This window comes from Podarcis vaucheri, assembly GCF_965113315.1.
Source record: "Podarcis vaucheri genome assembly, chromosome: 18".
Lineage (NCBI taxonomy): Eukaryota > Metazoa > Chordata > Lepidosauria > Squamata > Lacertidae > Podarcis > Podarcis vaucheri.
In genome coordinates, this window is record NC_138756.1 from 8,371,175 (window position 1) to 8,397,893 (window position 26,719).

The window sequence follows — 26,719 nt, forward strand, 5'->3', positions numbered from 1 at the left end:
GGGGATTGGGGTTTCCTCGGTAGACCCCCCCCCAGGATACGAGCTGTCAGAGCGCCCCATACCTTCGCAGGAGACCCCCTTCATCCTGGCGTAACCCCTCGGACAGGTGGTGTCTGTGGCAAAAAAAGAAAGTGAGATACCAGCCTGAGAACCACGAGACTTTGCCAAACTCGGAGACCCAAAGGTGCTTTGGAGACCAAGACCCCTTGCACACTGCAATTTGGCCAGTGCACCACTAACACAGAGCTGAGGAATGAAGCCCCGATAAAAGAAGCAAATGCTCTAGCAACTAATAATTTACTACAGTGGAATAAACTCTACTTTTATTAACTTGAGTTATTCCCTGTTGACTTAAATTATAAGCTGATTGCAGCCAAAGTGTTTTGTTTTTTTACCAGAGGTTGTTAATTCAGATGCCAAAATATCACAAACTGTGTGAACAGTGAACCCAACTTCTCCATGTGGAACTAATAAGCTTTAAATTGCTTATTTTTATTTTTTGTTGTGATTTTGCATTGCTTTGTTTATAATTTTTGCTAAGTGCCATGGGTACTTAAGGGCAGTAGTCCAATAAATAAATTGGCAAACAGATCAACAGCAGTTCTGTCAATTTTGCCATTATTATCTGATGACTTTTTGTGCAAGCACATTTCTATTTGCACTTGATGCCAGAATTGCCAGCATTGTTTTTTAATTGACTTTCTTAAATTTGAGGGTTTGTGTAGTTCTACCTATACACACAAACTTGATACAGTGAGCTGGTTCAGCCAATTATATATTGTTCTTATCTTGGCTTATTAAATCAAGTATTTCACACAGCTTTGAGTAAACTCGGAGTAAACTGCAATTTGAGTAAACTTGGAGACCCAAAGGCGCTTTGGAGACCAACACCCCTTTGCATGCTGCAATTTGGCCAGTTCCAAAGCAGGGCGTTCGGACAGACATTTACCAATCTCGCAGCGTTCGCACGGACTGCCCCAGGCAGCGCCCAGGGTGGCGCAGCACTCGGACTTCAGCGTGGCACCATTGATGTTGACTTCGCAGCGGCCTTCCTGGATGTTCAGCCAGCAAGTCCCTTTCATACTGTCTAGGAGAGGAAAGCAGAACAGCTGAGTCAGGTGGCGTTTGTTTTTGTTGTTGTTGCTATGATAGGTAGGTAGGTGATAGATATAGATATATAAATAGATGATAGATAGATAGATAGATAGATAGATAGATAGATAGATAGATGATAGATAGATGATAGATAGATAGATAGATAGATAGATGATTGATAGATAGATAGATAGATAGATAGATAGATGATAGATAGATAGATAGATAGATAGATAGATGATAGATAGATAGATAGATAGATAGATAGATGATAGATAGATAGACATATGACAGATAGATAGACAGATTGCATTTTACGATTACATTTCAGTGTGAATTTCCTCAATATAATGCACTTTGCGCTCTATGTGGGGCTACCTTTGAAGGTGACCCAGAAACTGTTTTGTCGTGTTTTTAATAGTCTGTGGGGAAACCCAGCCAAATGAGCAGGGTATGTATAAATAAATAAATAAGTAAGTAAATTAGTAAATAAATGTTATAATAATAATAATAATAATTTGTATTTCACTATTATATTTATTCTTTGCATTTCAGTGTGAATTTCCCCATTATAATGCTTTTTTTTTTTTTTGCTATTCTTCCTCTTCCGATTTGCTTTTTGCTGTTATTATTTTTTTGCATTCCCCTGTGTATCCCTCCCACTTTAAGGAATTTAAGGACATATAAGGATAAAGGGATTTGAACAGAAGCAGAACAGAAACATCATGGAAGTAAGTATAGGAAGTAGAAAGGCAAAGGGCGTATCACACCGAAACTGAATTGAATTTGTTAAACGGTATGAAAATCAATTTTTAAAAATTACGAAAAAAAGAGAGGCTCTTTACCGACACAGATGGTGCCGCTGGAATCTAGCTTGCTTCCTGGGGAGCATTCGCAGGCGAAAGAGCCGGCGTTATTCCTGCATATGCCGTTAATGCACGGGTTGGAGGTGCACTCGTTGATATCTGGAAGGGGAGATAATTCAGTCGCCGCGGCTAGAACCTTGCTGAATTTATCCCTCACAGATCCTGAAATCAGCCTTCTTAGTCCAACCTGTGTCGCCTCTCCCTCGTGGGAAGCCACGGGACGTTCGCCAACACCCCAACTTCTCAAAGGACAGGCAAAGGTGCCAGCTTGGCTGGCGCTAAAACCTTAATTAAAGAGCCAGTTTCGCCGACAACAGAGATCCGCTCCCTTTCTCAAACACTTACCCTCGCAGGTGTCCGTCTCAGTCCGGAAGACAAACCCCTTGGGGCAGCTGCAGCTGTAGCTCCCTGGGGTGTTGCGGCACAGGCCGTTGTCACACAGCAGCCGGTTGACGGCACACTCGTCCACATCTGGAGAGAAAGTCACACGAGTGTGAGCTGCGCATGGAGGCCGGTCGGGTTACAGCACCCAGCGCCCAGGGCCGGATTCAGGTTTGATGAGGCCCTAAGCCATTGAAGGCAACGGGGCCCTTTCTATGTCCAGCTGTCCTTTCTCAACAACAAATTGCCACTGTTTTTTGTGTTGAATATATGCTATATGGTCATTTATGGACCTAATAGGTATCTCAAGCCATTTGCCCATGTTGCCGTGCAACCAGTCCATGCAGAATGTAGGCACCCTATATATAGGTAAAGGGTAAAGGGACCCCTGACCATTAGGTCCATTCGTGGCCGACTCTGGGGTTGCGACGCTCATCTCGCTTTATTGGCCTAGGGAGCCGGCGTACAGCTTCTGGGTCATGTGGCCAGCATGACTGAGCCGCTTCTGCGAACCGGAGCAGTGCATGGAAACGCTGTTTACCTTCCCGCCGGAGCGGTACCTATTGATCTACTTGCACTTTGAGGTGCTTTCGAACTGCTAGGTGGGCAGGAGAAGGGACCGAGCAACGGGAGCTCACCCCGTCGCGGGAATTCGAACCGCCGACCTTCTGATCAGCAAGTCCTAGGCTCTGTGGTTTAAGCCACAGCGCCACCTGTGTGCCTTTATATAGAAGGAACCCACCCTTTATATATAGAAAGGAGCAAACCAGGGATGTTTTAGGGAGCAGGCAGGGCCCTGGACTTACATCCCAGGAGCCTACACAACACAAAACATTGTTGCTGTGTGAACTAGCTCCACAGCGGTTCCGTTTCACAGCTCGAACTGCGCATGCCACAGGCTTGTCTGCGCATGTGTTTCGAGGTTACGTCGATCTCTAGACGGCCCCCTGAGAGCCCTCCGCGACCCCCCAAAATCACTCACCCACACAGTTTTTGCCTGTGGGGTCTGACTCGTAGCCCAGGTTGCAGATGCAGCGATAACTTCCCCGTAGATTCTCACACATCCCGTTGGGGCAGATGTCCGGGTTCAAAGCGCACTCGTTGATATCTGGACACAAGAGGGGAGATTTGGGAATTAATAATTCTACGTGGGGCTACCTTTGAAGGTGACCTGGAAACTGCAACTAATCCAGAATACGGCAGCTAGACTGGTGACTGGGAGCGGCCGCCAAGACCATATAACACCGGTCCTGAAAGATCTTCATTGGCTCCCAGGACGTTTCCAAGCACAATTCAAAGTGTTGGTGTTGAGCTTTAAAGCCCTAAACGGCCTCAGTCCTGTATCCCTGAAGGAGCGTCTCCACCCCCATCGTTCAGCCCGGACACTGAGATCCAGAACTGAGGGCCTTCTGGCGGTTCCCTCATTGCGAGAAGTGAGGTTACAGGGAACCAGACAGAGGGCCTTCTTGGTGGTGGCACCCGCCCTGTGGAATGCCCTCCCACCAGATGTGGAAATAAGTAGCTATCCTATCTTTAAAAGACATCTGAAGGCAGCCCTGTTTAGGGAAGTTTTTAACATTTAACACTGTATTGTTTTTAATACTTGATTGGGAGCCGCCCAGAGTGGCTGGGGAAACTCAGCCAGATGGGCGGGGTATAAATAATAAATTATTATTATAATATTATTATTATAATATAGCGGACGCTTGGGTTGCGAACGTGATCCGTGCGGGAAGCACGTTTGCAACCTTCAGCGCTGCATCTGCGCATGCGTAAGTTAAGATTTGACGCTTCTGCACATGCACAAAGTGTGATTTAGTGCTTCTGTGCATGCGCTGAAACCCAGAAGTAACCCGTTCCGGGTTCGGCACACTGCGCAACCTGAAATCGCGCAACCCGAAGCGTCTGTAACCCGAGGTATGACTGTAAGACCATATTTATGTGAATCAGAGCGAAAATGATCAATTACAGGCGGTCCAGTGCTTTTTTTCGCGGACTGAGTTGGGACCACGGATTTTAAGACTGCGTCCCAATGAAACACCATCAGGACTGAGTTTCTGCAGAGGCCCCAGCCTTGCACAACCCCCCACAAGCTGCTGAAGGGTGGGGTGGGGGGGTCACTTTCCTCGAAACTTACCTCTTCCGTCAGCTGTGATGCCGATGCCACTGCTGCAGAGAGCTTGGAATTCAGCTGCAAAAAAAACCCACAAGTCTTTGTCAACTCAGCGATTCTAAGGCTTTTTAGATTCATGTGCTGAAAGAGTCGCTGTATTCCATGGACACTGAGAATGCTCAGACCTTATTGTCCTTATTGGCCTTGTGGGACGCGGGTGGTGCTGTGGTTTGTGGCGCTGGAATGTGGTAAGACATTCCAGTTAGAAATGAGCCAGCGTGGTGTAGTGGTTAAGAGCGATGGACTCGTAATCTGGTGAACCGGGTTCGATTCCCCGCTCCTCCACATGCAGTTGCTGGGTGACCTTGGGCTAGTCTGAAGTCTCCCAGCCCCACTCACCTCACAGAGTGTTTGTTGTGGGGGAGGAAGGGAAAGGAGATTGTAAGCCGCTTTGAGACTCCTTAAAGGTAAAGGAACCCCTAACCATTAGGTCCAGTCGTGACCCACTCTGGGGTTGCGGCGCTCATCTCGCTTTATCGGCCATGGGAGCCGATGTACAGCTTCCAGGTCATGTGGCCAGCATGACTAAGTCGCTTATGGTGAACCAGAGCAGGGCACGGAAATGCCGTTTACCTTCCCGCCAGAGTGGTACCTATTTATCCACTTGCACTTTGACGTGCTTTCGAACTGCTAGGTTGGCAGAAGCAGGGACCGAGCAACGGGAGCACACCCCGTCATTGCGGGGATTCGAACCGCCAACCTTCTGATCGGCAAGCCCTAGGCTCTGTGGTTTAACCCACAGCGCCACCCACGTCCCATCTTGAGACACCTTAGGGTAGTGATAAAGCGGGATATAAAATCCAAACTCTTCTTCTTCCTTTCGTTGGACTTCTTATCTACTGCCATGGGGGCAAGGAGGAACCTGATTCCCAGAATCCTTATAGGCATGTACAAATCGCTTTTCTCCAACTCACCTGAGTTCTTGGCCGGGCAAGGCTGGCAAGGCTCCCCGAACCCGTGGTCCGGGTTGGCACAGCAGCACTCGGACTTGGTGACAGCGCCGGGGAAAGGCCTGGCGCAGGTGCCCTTCTTGATGCCGCCGTAGCAGGTGCTGCGGACATGGGTGTCGACGCAGACCCGCCCGTCCACGCCGATGGCCAGGCCCCCCAGGCACTCGCAGCGGAAGGAGCCCTCCGTGTTGATACACCAGCCGTTCATGCAGATTCCAGGGGTCTCACACTCGTCGATGTCTGCCAGGGAAAGGTAAAGGTAAAGGGACCCCTGACCATTAGGTCCACTCGTGGCCAACTCTGGGGTTGCGGCGCTCATCTCGCTTTATTGGCCAAGGGAGCCGGCGTACAGCTTCCGGGTCATGTGGCCAGCATGACTAAGCCGCTTCTGACGAACCAGAGCAGTGCACGGAAACGCCGTTTACCTTCCCGCCGGAGCGGCACCTATTTATCTACTTGCACTTTGACGTGCTTTCGAACTGCTAGGTGGGCAGGAGCAGGGACCGAGCAACAGGAGCTCACCCCTTCAAGGGATTTGAACCGCCGACCTTCTGATCAGCAAGTCCTAGGCTCTATGGTTTAACCCACAGTGCCACCCGCATCCCAGGGCGGGGTAGAAATAGTAAATTATTATTATTATTATTATTATTATTATTATTATTATTATTATTATTATCTGCCATGTGCCATTTTTGGCAGGCAAATCCTGGCTATGTCTGGGAAATTCTGGACGTTTGTCAGCCCTAGTACAGGCTAAAGCTCCTCTGGCGACTAATAACTTTAATGTTGATATATACCGTATTTTTCGCTCTATAAGATGCACTTTCCCCCCTCCCAAAATTAAGGGGAAATGTGTGTGCGTCTTATGGAGTGAATGCCGGCTCCTTGGCTTCAGTGATAGCAACGTGAAGCCTCCGAAGCGCAGAGGGAGCACTCCCTCCGTGCTTCGGAGGCTTCACGTTGCTTTTGCTGAAGCCTGGAGAGTGAGAGGGGTCAGTGCGCACCGATTCCTCCTGCTCTCCTGGCTTCGCTTCACTGGAGAGGCGCTGCACAGTTTTCCCTCTTTGCGCAGCGCCCCTTCAGCCAAGCGGGAGGAGAAATGGAAGGGGCTCCGTTTCTCCTGCCGCTTCGCTGAAGGGGCGCTGAGCAGAGAGGGGGAGAATTATTTTTTCCTTGTTCTCCCCCTTAAAACAAGGTGTGTCCTATGGTCGGGTGCGTCCTATAGAGCGAAAAATACGGTATACTATGCCGCACTGTGTATTGTGGGTCTACGGACCGCAATAAAGCCGTGTGCAGATTTAACAAACCGAAAAACCATCGGGAGAACACCTGATCGGGGTTGGTGCAAGCGGAGGGCAAAGACTTTGCTCATGTTTTTGGAAATGCAAACTTCCCCCGCTCGCTGGCAGATGAAGCTGATTGATTGTATGGGACTTGCAGAAATGACTGGCAGAATCCGGGACCAGGTAGAAGAGTCGGCAGGAGAAGATTGGAGAAAATTTAAGGACTATTTACAAAAATATTGTAAAGTTAAGGAATGTTGAATGATGCTGGATTGAAATTAAGTGGTTTCAAGCTGTAACTATGATAAAACGACTCTCTTTCTGTAAGCAAAAATTTAAAGCTACAATAATTTAAGATGTTGAGATAAGGATTTGCTGTACAAACAACTTAAACAACTTAATACAAGAAGGGGAGCTATGAGGAGGTCGGGGAAATAAGTTACAAGAAAATAAGTTGTGAAATTTAAGTGTTTTTAATATTTTTATGTTTGTTTTTTCTTTTGTTTGTAAAAAATTGGAAACTCTAATAAATATCTTTTTTTAAAAAAAACAAACTTCCCCCGCTTGCGATCCCTGGTAAAGTTTTTCCGCAGTCTACCCACCGACACAATATCGCCCATTGGGAGCCAGGATGAAGCCCAGCTTGCAGATGCACTTGAAGCTCCCGTCTTCGTTGATGCACATCCCATTGAGGCACATGTTGGTGGTGGCGCATTCGTCGTGATCTGCGGGAGGAAGGGAGGGAGCAATTTACCATGGGGATTTCTCCCCCTACCCGCCACGGCCTCCCCTGGCATCACTGGCTCGGGGAAGCCCCTTCCCAAGGTGGGGGAACCAGAGGATTTGCGGAAAATGGAGCAGGAAACTGTTTTCCCCCTTCCTTTCTCCAGCTGAGAAAAATCTCCCGGGAGCTTATCTGGGGAAGGGCCATAGCTCAGCGGTGGAGCGTCTCCCCCACGAGTTGGGAGAGGCTCCCCCCTGAATCTCTGGAGGGCAGCTGCCAGTCAGTGTAGACTGAGATAGATGGACCAATGGCCCGACAGTCAACAGTAGCTGTCTAGGTTCCTTTGTAGCACGGGCAGATGAAAATAGTGATGGGAAAGGCGAGAGCCAAAAGGGGGCTCTCTTTCTCCCCCACTTGCCCTTCCTTCCTTCCTTCCTTCCTTCCTTCCTTCCTTCCTTCCTTCCTTCCTTCCTTCTTCCTTCTTTCTTTATTTTCCCCTTCCTTCTTTCCTCCCTCCCTTCTTCTTTCTGTATTTCCCCCTTCCTACCTTCCTTCCTTCCTTCCTTCCTTCCTTCCTTCCTTCCTTCCTTCCTTCCCTCCTTCTTCATTTTCCTCTTCCTTCTTTCTTTCTTTCCTTCCTTCCTTCCTTCCTTCCTTCCTTCCTTCCTCCCTCCCTCCCTCCCTCCCTCCTTCCCTCCTTCTTTCTGTATTTCCCCCTTCCTTCCTTCCTTCCTTCCTTCCTTCCTTCCTTCCTTCCTTCCTCTCTTTCTTTCTCTCTCTATCTCTTTCTTTCCTTCCTTCCTCCCTTTTCCCTTCTCCCCCTCACCTTTTCCTTCCTCGCTAGGTCTTCCCAGAGGCTTCAACTGATTGCTCCCCCGCCCCTACAGACCCATCCATTTTGGCTCTCTACTCCATCTTGTTCTTCCCTCACCCTTCCTCCTCCTCCTCCTCTCTGGGCTCCCTTTGCCCTGACGGAACCAGACAGAGAGCCTCGCATGCCCCACCCCTCACTCCCACCCCATGACAAAAAGGGCCTAATCCTTACCGGCACAGTTCTTCCCGTCCGGAGTGATTTCAAAGCCGGCATTGCAGATGCACTGGAAGCTCCCGTCGGTATTGACACAACGCCCGTTCCGGCACATCAGTCCGTTCATGATGCACTCGTCGATGTCTAGCGGGGAACCAAAAAGGCGTTAAGTCAGAACTGTCCGATTGCATTTCTTAGTACAGAAAGTATTGATCTGATATGTAGAGATCTCTCCTGTTCTGATTAATTCAAGAGGGTTCTGGAAGGTTTCTTTCTACGTGAAAGAAACAGGCTGGAGGTTTCTGTTGTTTGGGTTATTCCTTCTGGGAAGTTGCTTACAGCTGGTTTAAACGGGTTCTCCTATCTGTCTGTTAAGGACATACTGACTATAATAGGCCAGAAGGAGTCTGGGTCTTACTTTTTCTTCTCCTCACTTTGTTCTGGTGTGGTGTTCTATACAGTGGTACCTCGGGTTAAGTACTTAATTTGTTCCGGAGGTCCGTTCTTAACCTGAAACTGTTCTTAGCCTGAAGCACCACTTTAGCTAATGGGGCCTCCTGCTGCTGCCACGCTGCCGGAGCACGATTTCTGTTCTCATCCTGAAGCAAAGTTCTTAACCCGAGGTACTATTAGCGGAGTCTGTAACCTGAAGCGTATGTAACCCGAGGTACCACTGTATCCCATAATGTTAAAGTTGTAAGTGCTGCAACTGAAGAAGTGTGCATTCACACCAAAGCTCATACCAATAACTAACTTAGTTGGTCTCTAAGGTGCTACTGGAAGGAATTTTTAATTTAATTTAATTTAATTTGTTTCGACTACGGCAGACCAACACAGCTACCTACCTGTAACTGGACTTTTATGGACTGCGCCAATCCTGAAAGTACTGGATTTGTGACCATTATGCTCATTTGGGGGGCGTGTCTTCAGCTACAGGGCAGGCAATTTCAAAAGTCTATATAAGGGCTTGCACACCATTGTTCAGGGTTCTCCTCTCTCCTGTGTGCGATGAGCGGGGGACCCTGTTGCAACAGCTCCTTGAATAAAGATCAGGCTTACTAGCTGCTTTGCTTCTCAATATTCTCTGCTTGGCCTGCTGATTTCTTGTCCAAGGTTGTTCCAAAGGATCAACCTATGTACAGAAACTGGGCTTGTACTGAGATTGTACATGACACACTGCCAAGTGGTATTCACAGAAAGGGGGAGGATGTTGGTTTCTGTGTGTTGCCACTGTGCAGTGCTTTTGAGTCGCAAAACTCTGTTTACATTCCAGAGACTCCAGGCTGTTGGAAGTCTCACAGAAGATAGGAGACGGATGTGATGTTACTTTGTTGTTCGGTTGCTCTCTGCTCTCGCAGAGAGAGCATGTATGTTTCTTTTCTGTCTGCGTAGTTAGGAATAAAACACTCTTTAGCCATGTAGCTCAAACTTCTCGTCTCTTCCCTGCGCTGGATACTCTGCGGAATGGGGAACGTGCTTGGAGTCTTATCAAAGGCTCATGTCGTTAATCATGTCGGAGGCGACTCAACCAGAGGAGTCGCAATTCTGAAAGGCCTCTCTTAATTTCTCCTACCGATAGAAAACCTACTTAAGGACTCTATACAGGCTCTTGGCTACCCATAAGGGATAAAGGAGCAGTTTTTTTATTATAACAATAACCACCAATCCGAAAGGGGGATTTTTTTTGCACCGGTTCCCCAAGATGGAACTCAGCTTCTCCCCGAACTTACCAATGCAAGCCTGCTTGGTAGGGGTGCTCTGAAATCCCTCGTGGCACTTGCAGTGGTACGAGCCAGGCGTGTTCACACAATCGCCGTGGAGGCAAGGGCTACTCGAACACTCGTCCATGTCTTGGCAAGGAAAGGTGGAGAGAGATACCAAGGGAAGATAAAAGACCGTTCATGTATGCAACAATCATAGCTGTCAAGTTACAGATTTGAAAATAAGGGACCAGCAGCCTCGAAAATAAGGGATCAGCAGCCAAAATAAGGGATTTTCCAAGCACAGGTATGTTCAACTTCTGAGCCCCTCCGAGCCAAAGGCAGAAAGCCCAGCCAGCAGCCAAACGAAGCCTCAAGTGGTGGTTCCCACAGCGCAGCAACCCGACAAAGGGGATGCAGCAAGGAAAACCACCGTCACCTCTCTGCTGGGAAGCGCTGAGCAAAGGCGAGTCCCCAGGCAACGCGGCCGATCTGATCGGCACAAGGCATGCAAGCTCCACCCCCCCAGTCGTTCTTAGTCTTCTTATTGGGTGAGCAACGCAGCCAAGCAACGCAGCTGGAGCCTCCCTCCTCCCTGGCCGGCAGGGAGGGAGGGAGAGGAGCTGCTTCCTTTGAAACCCGGGAAATTTAAGGGACATCATCAATAAGGGACAGCAGCGGGACACGGCACGGGGATAAGGGACTTTCCTGCCAAATAAGGGACGGTTGACAGCTATGGCAACAAGTGCGGCAAGAATTCTCTTAGCATGAGCTGTGCTCCATCAGCCAAGGCTGCGCATGCGTGCACCCTTGGTCCCAGGACCCCCCAACTCACCAATGCATTCTCCCCGCATGTCCTGCTTGTAGCCCATGTTGCATTCGCAGCGGTAGCTGGACGGGGTGGGGATGCAGCGCCCGTTCAAGCAGAGGTTGGTGAAATGCTTGCAGATGTCGATGGTCTGGTTGAGGGTGGCTGTTCCTGCAAAAACACCAGGGGTGGTTACTGCTGCTGCTGTGAGCGGGGAAGAGTTTGGGGGGGGACACCTGAGGGTCATTTAATCTGACCCCCTCCAACGCAGGGATCTTTTGCTCAACAGCTGTCCATGGAGGCGCAGGTCCATTCTTGGACTGCTGCAATGCGCTCTACGTGGGGCTCCCTGTGAAGGTGATCTGGAAACTACAACTAATCCAGAATGCGGCAGCTAGACTGGTGACTGGGAGTGGCCGCCAAGACCATATAACACTGGTCTTGAAAGAACTACACTGGCTCCCAGTACGTTTCCGAGCACAATTCAAAGTGTCATATAGAGGAGGGAGAAAGGTTGTTTTCTGCTGCTCCAGAGAAGCGGACACGGAGCAATGGATCCAAACTACAAGAAAGAAGATTCCACCTAAACATTAGGAAGAACTTCCTGACAGTAAGAGCTGTTTGACAGTGGAATTTGCTGCCAAGGAGTGTGGTGGAGTCTCCTCTTTTGGAGGTCTTTAAGCAGAGGCTTGACAACCATAGGTCAGGAGTGCTGATGGTGTTTCCTGCTTGGCAGGGGGTTGGACTCGATGGCCCTTGTGGTCTCTTCCAACTCTAGGATTCTATGATTCTATGTTGGTACTGAACTTTAAAGCCCTAAGCGGCCTCGGACCAGTAGACCTGAAGGAGCGTCTCCACCCCCATCATTCTGCCCGGACGCTGAGGTCCAGCTCCGAGGGCCTTCTGGCGGTTCCCTCCCTGCGAGAAGCCAAGTTACAGGGAACCAGGCAGAGGGCCTTCTCGGTAGTGGCGCCCACCCTATGGAACGCCCTCCCACCAGATGTCAAAGAGAACAACAACTACCAAACTTTTAGAAGACATCTGAAGGCAGCCTTGATTAGGGAAGCTTTAAATGTTTAATAGGTTATTGTATTTTAATATTCAGTTGGGAGCTGCCCAGAGTGGCTGGGGAAACTCAGCCAGATGGGCGGGGTGTAAATAATAAACTATTACTATTACTATAACAGAACAGTAGGCGTTCAACTCTTACTTTAGCAGACGGCAGCTCATTTAAACAGTGCTGCCTTGGTTCTCAAATGCCTTGGTACTCAAACAACTTGGAACGCAAACACTGCAAACCCGGAAGTAAGTGTGGCAGTTTGCGAACTTTTTCGGAAGTTGAACGTGCTCCGCTTTGAGTGTTACACTCCTGATTCGAGTGTTACGCTTCCAATTTGAGTGCCACACTTCCATTTTGAGTGTTACGCTGAGGTCTGTTTTTGCCATTTATTGTTTTTGTTTTAGTGGCTCTTTTTTGTTTTGTTTTTGTGACTGTGGGGAACCCAGTTCAGCTGCTGATTTATTGATTGTGTGGCTGCATTACATTGTTTATTGCTTTCATTTTCAATGGTCTCATTTAGATAGTAAAATTCATGTTAAAATTGCTGTTTTAGGGGTTGTTTTTAAAAGTCTGGAACGGATTAATCCATTTTGCATTACAGCGGTACCTTGGTTTACGAACTAAATCCATTCTGCAAGTCCGTTCTTAAACCGAAACCATTCTTAAACCGAGGTATGCTTTTCCTCATGAGGCCTCCTGCCACCAGTGCCCTTTCACCGTTCGGATTCTGTTCTTAAAGGTACAGGTAAAGGGACCCCTGACCATTAGGTCCAGTCGTAGACCACTCTGGGGTTGCGGCGCTCATCTCCCTATTGGCCGAGGGAGCTGGCGTACAGCTTCTGGGTCATGTGGCCAGTATGACTAAGCCGCTTCTGGCGAACCAGAGCAGCGCACGGAAACACCATTTACCTTCCCGCCAGAGCAGTACCTATTTATCTACTTGCACTTTGACGTGCTTTCAAACTGCTAGGTTGGCAGGAGCAGGGACCAATCAACGGGCGCTCACCCCGTCGCGGGGATTCGAACCGCCGACCTTTTGACCGGCAAGTCCTAGGCTCTGTGGTTTAACCCACAGTGCCACCCGTGTCCCTCTGTTCTATTCTGTTCTTAGACCGAGGTAAAGTTCGCAAACTGGGACACTACTTCCGGTTTTGCAGCGTTCGTAAACCGAATCATTCTTAGACCGGACAGTTCTTAAACCGATGCACCACTGTACTTTCTATGGGAAAGCGCGCCTTGGTTTTGGAACGCTTTGGTTTCAGAACAGACTTTCAGAACGGATTATGTTTGAGAACCGAGGTACCACTGTACTGCTTTGCCTGGTGGAAAATCCCAGGTTAAATCTCCAGCATCTCTCGGGCTCCTGACTCGGCATAAGGCAGCCCTTTCCCACTGAACCATGAGGTCTAGAAACTTGTGTGCTGTGTGTTTTTCTCACTTACCGATGCTTGAACTTCCGGGCCCCATTCCAGGCAGTCCGGGAATCCCACCTTGACCGTTTGCGCCATTTGGACCAAAGGCACCGGGACCACTAATTCCTGGTCCAACGCCGTTGGGGCCGAAGCCAGGAACCCCAGGAAATGTTCCAGGGAAGCCCGGAACCACTGGGAGGCCTTCGATGCACAGCCGGCGATATTCATCTGGGGAGGGCAAAGCAGAGAAGCAAACCATCATTTCCCGCTTAAGGTGGAAGGATAATAATAATAATAAATGTTATTTATATCCCACCCTCCCCAGCCGAAGTCGGGCTCAGGGTGGCTAACAACAATAAAATAATGCAACATTCCAAAATCATTTCATTAAAATTAATTCAACTCAAATTGATGGCAACCATTAAGCAAAAATTCTGTGCAGATTGCCAGACAAGGGAGTCAGGCTGTGCCCTGGCCAAAGGCCTGGTGGAACAGCTCCGTCTTGCAGGCCCTACAGAAAGATCTCAAGTCCCGCAGGGCCCCAGTCTCTTGTGGCAGAGCGTTCCACCAGATCGGAGCCACAGCCGAAAAAGCCCTGGCTCTGGTTGAGGCCAGCCTAACCTCTCTGGGACCTCCAAGATGTTTTTGTTTGAAGACTGTAAGTTCCTCTGTGGGACATACCAGGAGAGGCGGTCCCGTAGGATAAAGGAGATTCGTAAAGAAGTGTGGCAGCAACTACAGTCGTACCTCGGAAGTCGAACGGAATCCCTTCCGGAAGTCCGTTCGACTTCCAAAACGTTTGAGAACCAAAGTGCAGCTTCTGATTGGTCGCAGGAAGCTCCTGCAGCCAATCAGAAGCCCCATTGGACATTCGGGTTCCAAAAGAACACCCGAAAACCGGAACAATAATTTCCGGGTTCCGATCGCTCGGAAGCCAAAACCTTCGAGAACTAAGCTGTTTGAAAACCAGGGTACGACTAAATAAAAAAAAATCCTTCCAGTAGCACCTTAAAGACCAACTAAGTTAGTTCTTGGTATGAGCTTTCGTGTGCATGCACACTTCTTCAGATACACGTGTATCTGAAGAAGTGTGCATGCACACGAAAGCTCATACCAAGAACTAACTTAGTTGGTCTTTAAGGTGCTACTGGAAGGAATTTTTTTATTTTGACTATGGCAGACCAACACGGCTACCTATCTGTAACAGGATACGACTGTAATTGGTGAAGCCAAGAGCTAAAACCAGAGCAGCCAAATGATTATTGCTTGTGGAAGAACAGAAGCCTTTTTTCGGATTCCTTAAAGGAATACTATAGCACGGCGAATTCGCGTCCAGGATTTGAACCTCGAGCGACAGAAGGAACGAGAGCTTGTTGCGTTGTTGGTGTGGCATAAGAGAGAGAAGAGAGGGTGCAGCAAAGGGGGAGAAATTAAAAATGGAAAACTGGCAGAATTTGGGGGGAAAGTGAGGCGAATATTCAGACCATACATGGTATTTTTCGCTCTATAAGACGCACCAGACCATAAGACGCACCTAGTTTTTGGAGGAGGAAACCAAGAAAAAAAATATATTCTGAATCCCAGAAGCCGGAACAGCAAGAGGGATCTGGCTTCTGGGATAGCCTCTTGTTGTCCTGGCTTATGGGATAGCCGCATGCAGCTTCTTCTGGGCAGGGGGATGAAGGCTCCCCCTGCCTGGAAGAGGCTTTGTGTGCCTAAGGCAGAAGGCTCCCCTAAGAGCCGCGCTCCCTTTAAAGAGAGCTTGTGTGTGGGGAAAAGAGCCCAAGAGCCGCACGCACGCTCCATGTGGCTCTTTAAAGGGAGCGCTAAGCAGAGCCTCCCACCTGCGTTCGCTCCATAAGACGCACACACATTTCCCCTTACTTTTTAGGAGAGGAAAAGTGCGTCATGTTGTTGTTGTTTAGTCATTTAGTCATGTCCGCCTCTTCGTGACCCCCTGGACCAGAGCACGCCAGGCCCTCCTGTCTTCCACTGCCTCCCGCAGCTTGGTCAAACTCATGCTGGCAGCTTCGAGAACACTGTCCCACCATCTCATCCTCTGCCGTCCCCTTCTCCTTGTGCCCTCCATCTTTCCCAACATCAGGGTCTTTTCTAGGGAGTCTTCTCTTCTCATGAGGTGGCCAAAGTCTTGGAGCCTCAGCTTCAGGATCTGTCCTTCCTGTGAGCACTCAGGGCTGATTTCCTTAAGAATGGATCGGTTGGATCTTCTTGCAGTCCACGGGACTCTCAAGAGTCTCCTCCAGCACCAGAATTCAAAAGCATCCATTCTTCGGCCATCAGCCTTCTTTATGGTCCAGTTCTCACTTCCATACATCACTACTGGGGAAATCATAGCTTTTACTATACGGACCTTTGTTGGCAAGGTGATGTCTCTGCTTTTTAAGATGCTGTCTAGGTTTGTCATTGCTTTTCTCCCAAGAAGCAGGCGTCTTTTAATTTCATGGCTGCTGTCACCAAAGTGCGTCTTATAGAACAAAAAATACGGTATATACAGACAGCTTTCTTCATAAGTGTATCACTCACTTTCCAAAATATTGTTGTCATGCCGCCAAGCCAATGTTGCCAGATCGAGGCCCACTGGCCTTGCTAACCCCCTCCCTAGAGCTCACTCACCTGACCCCCTCACAGGGCACATTTCCGGAGTTTGACCGATGGCCCAACATCTCCCGGAATCACAGCAGCACTGCATTTTCGTGTATTGCCCAGGTAGCTCCCCAGCGCACCGACCGCCGATGAGTGCCGAGAAGCAAGTGCCGATTCGCTGGTCTGGAACGAGAAATGAGAGGTGTCACTGATGCGCAGAGCCTGCTTTGTGCATGAGATCAGAGAAAGGGACCCCTGACAGTTAAGTCCAGTCGCGGACGACTCTGGGGCTGCGCCGCAGACAGTTTTTCCGGGTCATGTGGCCAGCATGACTAAGCCGCTTCTGGCGAACCAGAGCAGCGCATGGAAATGCTGTTTACCTTCCCGCTGGAGTGGTACCTATTTATCTACTTGCACTTTGACGTGCTTTCGAACTGCTAGGTTGGCAGGAGCAGGGACTGAGCAACGGGAGCTCACTTCGTCGCGGGGATTCGAACCGCCGACTTTCTGATCGGCAAGCCCTAGGCTCTGTGGTTTAACCCACAGCGCCACCTGCTTCTCTTGCAGGTATAGATAGATAAAACCGCATATCCAAGAGCATTTCGCTCTGGCTTTTCACCAGCTTCCCCAGGAAGGGGGAATTCCAAGGCGAAGCCGCAATCCACATTCCCCACCCACAAAGACACCAGCGGCAAAGTCCTAGAAAGCATGGCAAGAAAAACGAATTTCTTGCGAGAAATCAGATACAAAACTCCGCACTGGCAAAGAAATTGAGGAAAGGGGAGGAGGATATACAACCCTGGATGACTCATTCGTCTGGGGTGCCTGTGCGCCAAAGGAGAGCTGGATGATGAGGCCCCCCCTGCAAAATGCTTGCTGTTAATTGCACCGTTTGGCCAGCCCTGGAAACGCCGTCTTTCATCATCCGCTCCCGCAACCCCTCCATTGGAAAAGCTCGCAATTAACAGCCCGGGATGCAAACGTCAAAAGGCTAATGAAGCCTTGGGTGGGACTCTGGCTGGGAGGGAATTTCCTCGCAGCCACCTCCCAGATGGCCGTGAGTCAGAGCCCAAGAAATCCACCATTCCCGGGACGTTTCACGAGGAACCTTTCCAGGTTTCCTTCCCCCATGCTGAGGCCTGGTTCACAAACACAGAGCTCAGCGGGAACCCTTTGAGGGAGGCGCCGCGGCAGGGAAGGGGAGTTGGGAAACCAAACACCCTGCATTTAGACAACCAGCGTGCCAGGAAGCCCCCTGACATGCTAGATTGGATCCCAGTACGTTTCCGAGCACAAATCAAAGTGTTGGTGCTGACCTTGAAAGCCCTAAATGGCCTCAGTCCAGTATATCTGAAGGAGCGTCTCCACCCCCATCGTTCTGCCCAGACACTGAGGTCCCGCTCTGAGGGCCTTCTGGCGGTTCCCTCACTGCAAGAAGCCAAGTTACAGGAAACCAGGCAGAGGGCCTTCTTGGTAGTGGCTCCCACCCTGTGGAACGCCCTCCCACCAGATGTCAAAGAGAAAAATAACTACCAAACTTTTAGAAGACATCTGAAGGCAGCCCTGTTTAGGGAAGCTTTTAATGTTTGATGTATTACAGTATTTTAATATTTTTTGGGAAGCCGCCCAGAGTGGCTGGGGAAACCCAGCCAGATGGGCGGGGTATAAATAATAAATTATTATTATTATTATTATTATTATTATTATTATTATTATTATTATTATTATAGATCTTCTACATGCAGGGAACTGGAATGCTCCTCTCTACAGAAAGTTCCCTCTGTGGCGAAGACCGCCGTATCTGAGCAAGCCCGAACCTCGAGCAAAGGATGGGTGGTCTCTCTCAAAATCCCCTGCCCTATTTGGGAATGGAACTTTTTGAGGGGGACAAATAATAATACAGTGGTACCCCTGCATGTCTCAAAGGGATGCGGGTGGCGCTGTGGGTTAAACCCCAGAGCCTAGGACTTGCCGATCAGAAGGTCGGCGGTTTGAATCCCCTGATGGGGTGAGCTCCCGTTGCTCGGTTCCTGCTCCTGCCCACCTAGCAGTTCGAAAGCACATCAAAGTGCAAGTAGATAAATAGGTACCACTCCGGCGGGAAGGTAAACGGTGTTTCCGTGCGCTGCTCTGGTTCGCCAGAAGCGGCTTAGTCATGCTGGCCACGTGACCCGGAAGCTGTACACTGACTCCCTCGGCCAATAAAGCGAGATGAGCGCCGCAACCCCAGAGTCGGCCACGACTGGACCTAATGGTCAGGGGTCCCTTTACCTTTACCTTTTTACCTCTGCATGTGAATTGGATCCATTCCGGAGCCCCGCTCGCATCCTGAGCAGAACACAACCCGTGTCTGCGCATCTGCGCAGGTTGCGATTCACCGCTTCTGCGAATGCGCGTAATGTCATTTTGAGCGTCTGTGCATGTGCGAGCGGCGAAACCCGGAAGTAACCCATTCCGGTTTGCCACGGAACGCAACCTGAAAATGCTCAAGCTAAAGCTACTTTAACCCAAGGTATGATTGTAACAACAACAACAATTTATTATTTATACCCCGCCCATATGGCTAGGTTTCCCCAGCCACTCTGGGCAGCTTCCAACAAAAGATTAAAAATATATTAAAACATCAGTCATCAAAAGCTTCCCTGAACAGGGCTGCCTTCAGATGTCTTCTAAAGGTCAGGTAGTTGTTTATTTCCTTGACATCCAGTGGGAGGGCGTTCCACAGGGCGGGCGCCACCACCAAGAAGGCCCTCTGCCTGGTTCCCTGTCACCTCACTTCTCGCAGGGAGGGAACCACCAGAAGGCCCTCGGAGCTGGACCTCAGTGTCCGGGCAGAACGATGGGAGTGGAGACGCTCCTTCAGATATACTGGGCCATTTAGGGCTTGGAAGGTCAGCACCAACACTTTGAATTGGGCTCAGAAACGGACTGGGAGCCAGTGTAGGTCTTTCAGGACTGGTGTTATATGGTCTTGGCAGCCGCTCCCAGTCAACAGTCTAACTGCTGCATTCTGGATTAGTTGTATTCCAGAGGTGGTGGATATGCCAAGCTCTCCAGCAGTTTCTTGAGGAGGTGAGGTCTCACTGTTATCAAGGATACCACAGGATCTTTTCCCAAGTGCCAAAAGTGAGTGGGATCAAACCCGAGGGTGTGCGTTGTGCCAGCTCAACAGATCCACAACCTCATAGTCATAGAGGTAAAGGTCTAGGACCAATCAGACTGCTGCATTTTGGATCCTATTGTCCTAGGACCAATCAGACTGCTGCATTTTGGATCCTATTGTCCTAGGACCAATCAGACTGCTGCATTCTGAATCCTATTGTTCTAGGACCAATCAGACTGCTGCATTCTGAATCCTATTGTTCTAGGACCAATCAGACTGCTGCATTCTGAATCCTATTGTTCTAGGACCAATCAGATTACTGCATTCTGAATCCTATTGTTCTAGGACCAATCAGACTGCTGCATTTGGATCCTATTGTTCTAGGACCAATCAGAATGCTGCATTCTGGGTCCTATTGTTCTAGGACCAATCAGACTGCTGCATTCTGAATCCTATTGTTCTAGGACCAATCAGACTGCTGCATTCTGAATCCTATTGTTCTAGGACCAATCAGATTACTGCATTCTGAATCCTATTGTTCTAGGACCAATCAGACTGCTGCATTCGGATCCTATTGTTCTAGGACCAATCAGACTGCTGCATTCGGATACTATTTTTCTAGGACCAATCAGACTGCTGCATTCTGAATCCTATTGTTCTAGGACCAATCAGATTACTGCATTCGGATCCTATTGTTCTAGGACCAATCAGACTGCTGCATTCAGATCCTATTGTTCTAGGACCAATCAGACTGCTGCATTTGGATCCTATTCAACTCAGTACATAACAGAGATATTGATGGATGGGAGCGCAAAGCCAAGATTTGTTGGGAAGAAACAGTTAAATGGACAGGCCCTCATGCTCTGGCCATACTGTAATGTTCTATGCTGCGTGCGATAAATATGCCTTTGCGCAACTGGGTCTGCAGGGGGGAAGAGAGAGGGAGGGGCGATGTGCCTCTTGGTCCTCATTAACTTTGACATCTCCTTTTGATTAAACTCAGATGCTTCCCGCAAATTCCTGAGGCCGCTTGTTGACTCTCCTCTCAGAATTAAGGTCACAAACTTCCATTTCTGCCGGCGGCTCGGTTGATCTGACACGAACCTCGCCATGAGGCGGCTGGGAAAAAACAGGGGGCTCTTTCAGCTTGTAGCTCCCTCCCTCTCAGCACCCCCCCCGCCCCCCGTCTCTTGGCTGAATTTATTGCTTTCACGGCAGGTACACAGAGCGGATCGCCTGCAAAAGCGTCGGCACGAAGGGGGCAGCAGCCGTGGACCACATTTCTGCTGACCTCCAAACCCTTTGGACCTTTCCCCACTATAAAGGCCCCCAAACCACCCCCTGAGAGCTTGGTCCCAGCAGTGCTCCTTCAAAAGGAAGATCTGGAAATGGCAAGGAGGCTTTCTGGGTAGCAAGTGGACTACATTCACAACCAGGACTTCTCCCAAAGAATTCTGGGAGCTGTTTGTTCAGAGCTCCAAGACCTCTTAGGTAAAGGGACCCCTGACCATTAGGTCCAGTCGTGGCCGACTCTGGGGTTGCACCGCTCATCTCGCTTATTGGCCGAGGGGCCGGCGTACAGTTTCCGGGTCATGTGGCCAGCAGGACCGAGCCGCTTCTAGCGAACCAGAGCAGCGCACGGAAACACCGTTTACCTTCCCGCCGGAGCAGTACCTATTTATCTACTTGTACTTGATGTACTTTTGAACTGCTAGGATGGCAGGAGCAGGGACTGAGCAATGGGAGCTCACCCCGTCGCGGGGATTCGAACCGCTGACCTTCTGATCAGCAGGTCCTAGGCTCTGTGGTTTAACCCACAGCGCCACCCGCGTCCCTCCAAGACCTCTTAGGAGGCCTCTATATCCCACCCTCTGAACTACAATTCCCAGAGTTCCCTGCGAAGAGGGATTGATTGTTAAACTGCTCGTAGCTCTGTGAAAGGGACCATATTTTCCAGGGACAATCCTTTTTTTGATCCCCGAATGTCCCACTTTTCCTAAGGCGTCCCTATTTTCATTGGAGAAATGTTGGGATGTCCCTATTTTCATTGGAGAAATGTATATCACCCAGAGAACTATTCTTACTGGTGGTGGGTTTGCAGTTATAGGGCCTTCTTCTTGTTGTTGTTTAGTCATTTAGTCATGTCCACCTCTTCGTGACCCCCTGGACCAGAGCACACCAGGCCCTCCTGTCTTCCACTGCCTCCCGCAGTTTGGTCAAACTCATGCTGGTAGCTTCGAGAACACTGTCCAGCCATCTCGTCCTCCGTCGTCCCCTTCTCCTTGTGCCCTCCATCTTTCCCAACATCAGAGTCTTTTCCAGGGAGTCTTCTCTTCTCATGAGGTGGCCAAACTCTTGGAGCCTCAGCTTCAGGATCTGTCCTTCCAGTGAGCACTCAGTGCTGATTTCCTTCAGAATGGAGAAGTTTGATCTTCTTGCAGTCCATGGGACTCTCAAGAGTCTCCTCCAGCACCAGAATTCAAAAGCACCCATTCTTCGGCGATCAGCCTTCTTTATGGTCCAGCTCTTACTTCCATACATCACTACTGGGAAAACCATAGCTTTAACTATGCACATCTTTGTTGGCAAGGTGATGTCTCTGCTTTTTAAGATGCTGTCTAGGTTTGTCACTGCTTTTCTCCCAAGAAGCAGGCGTTATACAAATTTAATTAATAATAATGATGATGGTGATGATAAATTTTACAAACTATGGGTTGTATCCAACTGAATTCTACTCAGACGGATTACCATATTTTTTGCTCTATAAGACTCACTTTTTCCCTCCTAAAAAGTAAGGGGAAATGTGTGTGCGTCTTATGGAGCGAATGCAGGCTGTGCAGCTATCCCAGAAGCCAGAAGAGCAAGAGGGATTGCTGCTTTCACTGTGCAGCGATCCCTCTTGCTGTTCTGACTTCTGAGATTCAGAATATTTGTTTTCTTGTTTTCCTCCTCCAAAAACTAGGTGCGTCTTGTGGTCTGGTGCATCTTATAGAGCACAAAATACGGTAATTGCTCTTAGCTAAGTCATTTCAAAGGGCCTACTTTGCGCAGGACCAATATTGGGTTTGGTTCAACTAAGCTTTACCGGCTGAAATGGATAAACGCAGCTAAAACAGGTCCGTTCGTTTCAGTGGGTCTACTCTTGAGGGAAAACAGGGCTGGCTACAACCCAGTCCGCAATACGCACAGAGGAGAAATGACTGCAGCTATTCAAAAAAGGAAAGGGAAAAAAGAAAAAACACTTAAAAAGTAAATCTGAAATGGAGTTATTTCCTGCTCCGAGTGTTGGGAAACTGCTTTGGCCATGTCTGGCAGGTCGCGAATAACTCCTAGCTATGCTGGGATGTTTTGAACTATTCATAGCTGGGTTGTGTTTTAAAAATAAATACATAATCGCCGCTCGTCTACGGGGTGGAAGGGAAGCCTTGGGAACGTCCAGCGCACTCCGCCTTGCGAGGAATTCTCATCCCGTCCGGTGGAACAAAGGAACCTTTCAGAAAGCAGGACGTAATTTGAGGACCCACTGGGACGCAGGCCTCCCCGGCCAGAGAAAATATTGTTCCTCTCAGCGAGTGACGGCACATTTACGGCACATGTTCACTCTGGGTGGTGTGGGGGGAGGCAGGGAAAAAGAAGCCCCAACGCATGACGTAGCCAAGGTAAGAACCAGCCAACACTGCAAGTGGTCCCACTGGGAGAGGCGAGTTATTTTTCTTAAAAAACAACAACCAGGATCTTTAATTAAATTTGCTCGGTCTTTTCTGGCAGCCTCAAAAGGATGCTAGGGTCCATATGTGCCATCCTAAAAAAGAAAGCGACTCCTTTCTCTCTACCCCCCCTCCGCCTCCATCTTGTAAACCCCGCAGTGCCGGATTTACGTATAAGCTAAACAAGCTACAGTGGTGCCTCGCAAGACGAAAAGAATCCGTTTTGTGATTCTCTACGTCTAGCGGTCTTTTCGTCTTGCGAAGCAAGCCCATTGACGGATTAGCGGATTAGCGCTATTAGCGGCTTTTAGCGGCTTATCTGCTGATCGGATCAGCTGATAAGCGGCTTAGCGGCTTAGAAAAAGGGGGGGAGGAAAAAACCCCGCAGGAACTCGCAAGACGTTGTCGTCTTGCGAAGCAAGCCCATAGGAAATTCGTTTTGCGAAGCACCTCCAAAACGGAAAACTCTTTCGTCTAGCGAGTTTTCCGTCTTGCGAGGCATTCGTCTTGCGGGGCACCACTGTATAGCTTAGGGCCCCATTCGCATGGGCCCCCCAAAAAAATGTAAAGAGGGGGAAAAACCCTGGATGTACATTTCCAAAATATAAGATAAAGAACAAATAAAATAAAGTCTACATACAGCAACAGTAAGGGACGCGGGTGGCGCTGTGGGTTAAACCCATGATTTACATCATAGGAGCCTACACAACACAAAACACTGTAAAGGTAAAGGGACCCCTGACCATTAGGTTCAGTCGTGGCCGACTCTGGGGTTGCGGCGCTCATCTCGCTTTATTGGCCGAGGGAGCTGGCGTATAGCTTCCGGGTCATGTGGCCAGCAGGATTAAGCCGCTTCTGGCAAACCAAAGTAAACCCGCAGATCAGACCATCTATGCTAGTCTACCACTACATATCTACGGGAGAAGCGATTGCATGCCAGGCAGACCATCTCATCTGGTTCCTTTGGTGGCACAGCTGCAGTATGGCCTAGCGGGAGTGGGAGCGGTGGTGACGGGCAGAGGGGAGGCCCCAGGCAGAGTCGCTCAGTTCGGCAGCCGCGAGGAGGATGGTGGCGGAAGGGCCCGAGGCTCCCACCAGTCCCGGCGGGGAGGGGTTCCCCGGGGCCGAGGCTGGTGAGAGGAAGTCGGAGGGGGGCGGGCCGGGCAGCCAAGCAACACAGTTGGAGCCTCCCTCCTCCCTGGCCGGCAGGGAGGGAGGGAGAGGAGCTGCTTCCTTTGAAACCCGGGAAATTTAAGGGACATCATCAATAAGGGACAGCAGCGGGACACGGCGCTGGGATAAGGGACTGTCCCGCCAAATAAGGGACGCTTGACAGCTATGGTTTGAAAAGAAACACCCCAGTAAGTCCACAGCGGCAATGGCGAATTGAGCAATCGATTCTCCATCTTACCCACACAACGGGAGCCATCCGGACTCGTCATGAAGCCCCGGGGACAGGCACAGACGTAGCTCCCGGCCGTGTTGGTGCACTCGCCGCCGTCGCAAACTCCTGAGACGCTGGTACATTCGTCAACATCTAGGAAAGAGCAATTGCAAGAACCGTGAGAGTGGACTGGCTTGGTGATGTAGTAACCTGAGTGTTGTAGCCCAGGGGTCAGCAAACTTTTTCAGCAGGGGGCCGGTCCACTGTCCCTCAGACCTTGCGGGGGGCCGGACTATATTTTTTTGGGGGGAATATGAACAAATTCCTATGCCCCAAAAATAACCCAGAGGTGCATTTTAAATAAAAGGACACATTCTACTCATTTAAAAACACGCTGATTCCCTGACCGTCCGCGGACCGGATTGAGAAGGCGATTGGGCCGGATTTGGCCCCCGGGCCTAAGGTTGCCTATCCAAGCCCTAAATTGTCTCAGCCCTGTATCCCTGAAGAAGCGTCTCCACTCCCATTGTCCAGCCCGGACACTGAGGTCCCGCTCCGAGGGCCTTCTGGCGGTTCCCTCCCTGCAAGAAGCCAAGTTACAGGGAACCAGGTAGAGGGTGTGTGTGTGGCAAAATTGCGGGGTTGAGAAGGGCCAAATTGGGGGGTTGAGAAGGGTTAAAAGCTTCCTGATACGGGTACATATTGATATAGGAATGTATTAGATAAACTGTAAAGAAATATACCATAATAGGAGTACATTCATTTGTAGAAAAAGAATACACAACGAGATTGAGTCTGTAGTGTTGGTAGAAATATTATTTTGAAATGGCTTTATGTCTTTCCCCCCTTTTTTTCTTGCTTTAGGTACATTAATTTGGTATATAAACTTTGTGCACATGTTGGAAATTATATTATAATATGCCCTGTAATGTAATATGATAATGTATACATATGTGATATAAGAACTTTAATTAAAAAACAACAACTTCCTAATACAGGGCTGCCTTCAGATGTCTTCTAGAAGTTGTATACAGTGGTACCTCCGGTTACATACGCTTCAGGTTGCAGACTCCGCTAACCCAGAAATAGTACCTCGGGTTAAGAACTTTGTTTCAGGATGAGAACAGAAATCGTGCTCCGGCGGCGCGGCGGCAGCAGGAGGCCCCATTAGCTAAAGTGGTGCTTCAGGTTAAGAACAGTTTCAGCTTAAGAACAGACCTCCAGAACGAATTAAGTTCTTAACCAGAGGTACCAGTGGCGTAGCGTGGGGGGTGCAGGGGGGGCCGGCCGCACCGGGCGCAACATCTGGGGGTTAGGGTTAGGGGGCGCAAATATACGGGTTAGGGGGCGCAAATTACTTGCCTTGCCCCGGGTGCTGACAACCCACGCTACGCCACTGCGAGGTACCACTGTAATTCTTTATCTCCTTGACATCTGATGGGAGGGCTGTTCCACAAGGCAGGTGTGGACCTCTGCTTGGTCCCCTGTTGCTTTACTTCTCACTCCTTGACATGGTCCCTTCCAACTCTTTCGATTCTTTGATAGACTCGTTTCAGCGCCTTCTCCTCCAGACACCTCTCACGGCCTCCTGGCTCTCGCCCAGGGCTCCACCCGTCCACCTTGGCTCTCACCCAGCTCCCAGCGAAACTCACACCTCGCCCACAAACCCCCGCGAAGAAGAGGGTTCCTGGAAACCTCTGAGATCACCGCAAACTCCCTTTTTACGGGCAAGCCCCATGGTGGATGTTGAGGTTCCGCAGGCTGCCTGCAGCTGTATCCCATTCAGCAATCAGCCGGTCTCTCCAAGCCCAGTTCCAAGGCTATACTGGGTTTGCTGGGCTCCCTGAATGGGTGAGTTTGTTTCCCTAGAAAACCGAACAACCCCTCCCCAGACTTCTGCTTTGGCAAATATTGTCTTCTGCTGCTGCTTTTTGACGATTTAATATGCACAGTCGTACCTCGGTAGTCAAACGCCTTAGTTGCCGCACAAATCGGCTCCCGGAATCCGCAAACCCAAAAGTGAGTGTTCCGGTTTGCGAACGTTTTTTGGAAGCTGAACGTCCGGCGCAGCTTCCGATTGGCCGCAGGAAGCTCCAATCGGAAGCCGCACCTTGGTTTTTGAACTGTTTCAGGAGTCAAACGAACTCCCGTAATGGATTAAATTTGAGAACCAAGTTACAGTGCTACCTCGGGTTAAGTACTTAATTCGTTCTGGAGGTCCGTTCTTAACCTGAGACTGTTCTTAACCTGAAGCACCACTTTAGCTAATGGGGCCTCCTGCTGCTGTCGCGCCACTGGAGCATGATTTCTGTTCTCACCCTGAAGCAAAGTTCTTCACCTGAAGCACTATTTCTGGGTTAGCGGAGTCTGTAACCTGAAGCGTATGTCACCCGAGGTACCACTGTACAGTGGGTGCTCGGGTTGCGAACCTGATCCATGCGG

The 26,719-nt window shown here is 49.5% G+C and overlaps 1 protein-coding gene across 3 annotated transcripts in view; it reads right to left on the reverse strand.

The window, feature by feature from the left end:
• The window catches only part of FBN3 (fibrillin 3), a 150,278-nt gene that overhangs the window by 65,690 nt on the left and 57,869 nt on the right, over positions 1-26,719 (reverse strand). For all 3 annotated transcript variants that reach the window (XM_082206194.1, XM_082206195.1, XM_082206196.1), the window contains 14 exons: positions 24,305-24,430; positions 16,114-16,266; positions 13,510-13,707; positions 11,035-11,178; positions 10,230-10,349; positions 8,518-8,643; positions 7,351-7,473; positions 5,430-5,705; positions 4,480-4,533; positions 3,325-3,450; positions 2,307-2,432; positions 1,941-2,060; positions 950-1,087; positions 63-113 (listed from right to left, as the gene is read on the reverse strand). In XM_082206194.1, coding sequence (XP_082062320.1) covers positions 63-113; positions 950-1,087; positions 1,941-2,060; positions 2,307-2,432; positions 3,325-3,450; positions 4,480-4,533; positions 5,430-5,705; positions 7,351-7,473; positions 8,518-8,643; positions 10,230-10,349; positions 11,035-11,178; positions 13,510-13,707; positions 16,114-16,266; positions 24,305-24,430 — 1,881 coding nt within the window. The remainder of the gene's footprint in view (positions 1-62; positions 114-949; positions 1,088-1,940; positions 2,061-2,306; positions 2,433-3,324; positions 3,451-4,479; positions 4,534-5,429; positions 5,706-7,350; positions 7,474-8,517; positions 8,644-10,229; positions 10,350-11,034; positions 11,179-13,509; positions 13,708-16,113; positions 16,267-24,304; positions 24,431-26,719) is intronic.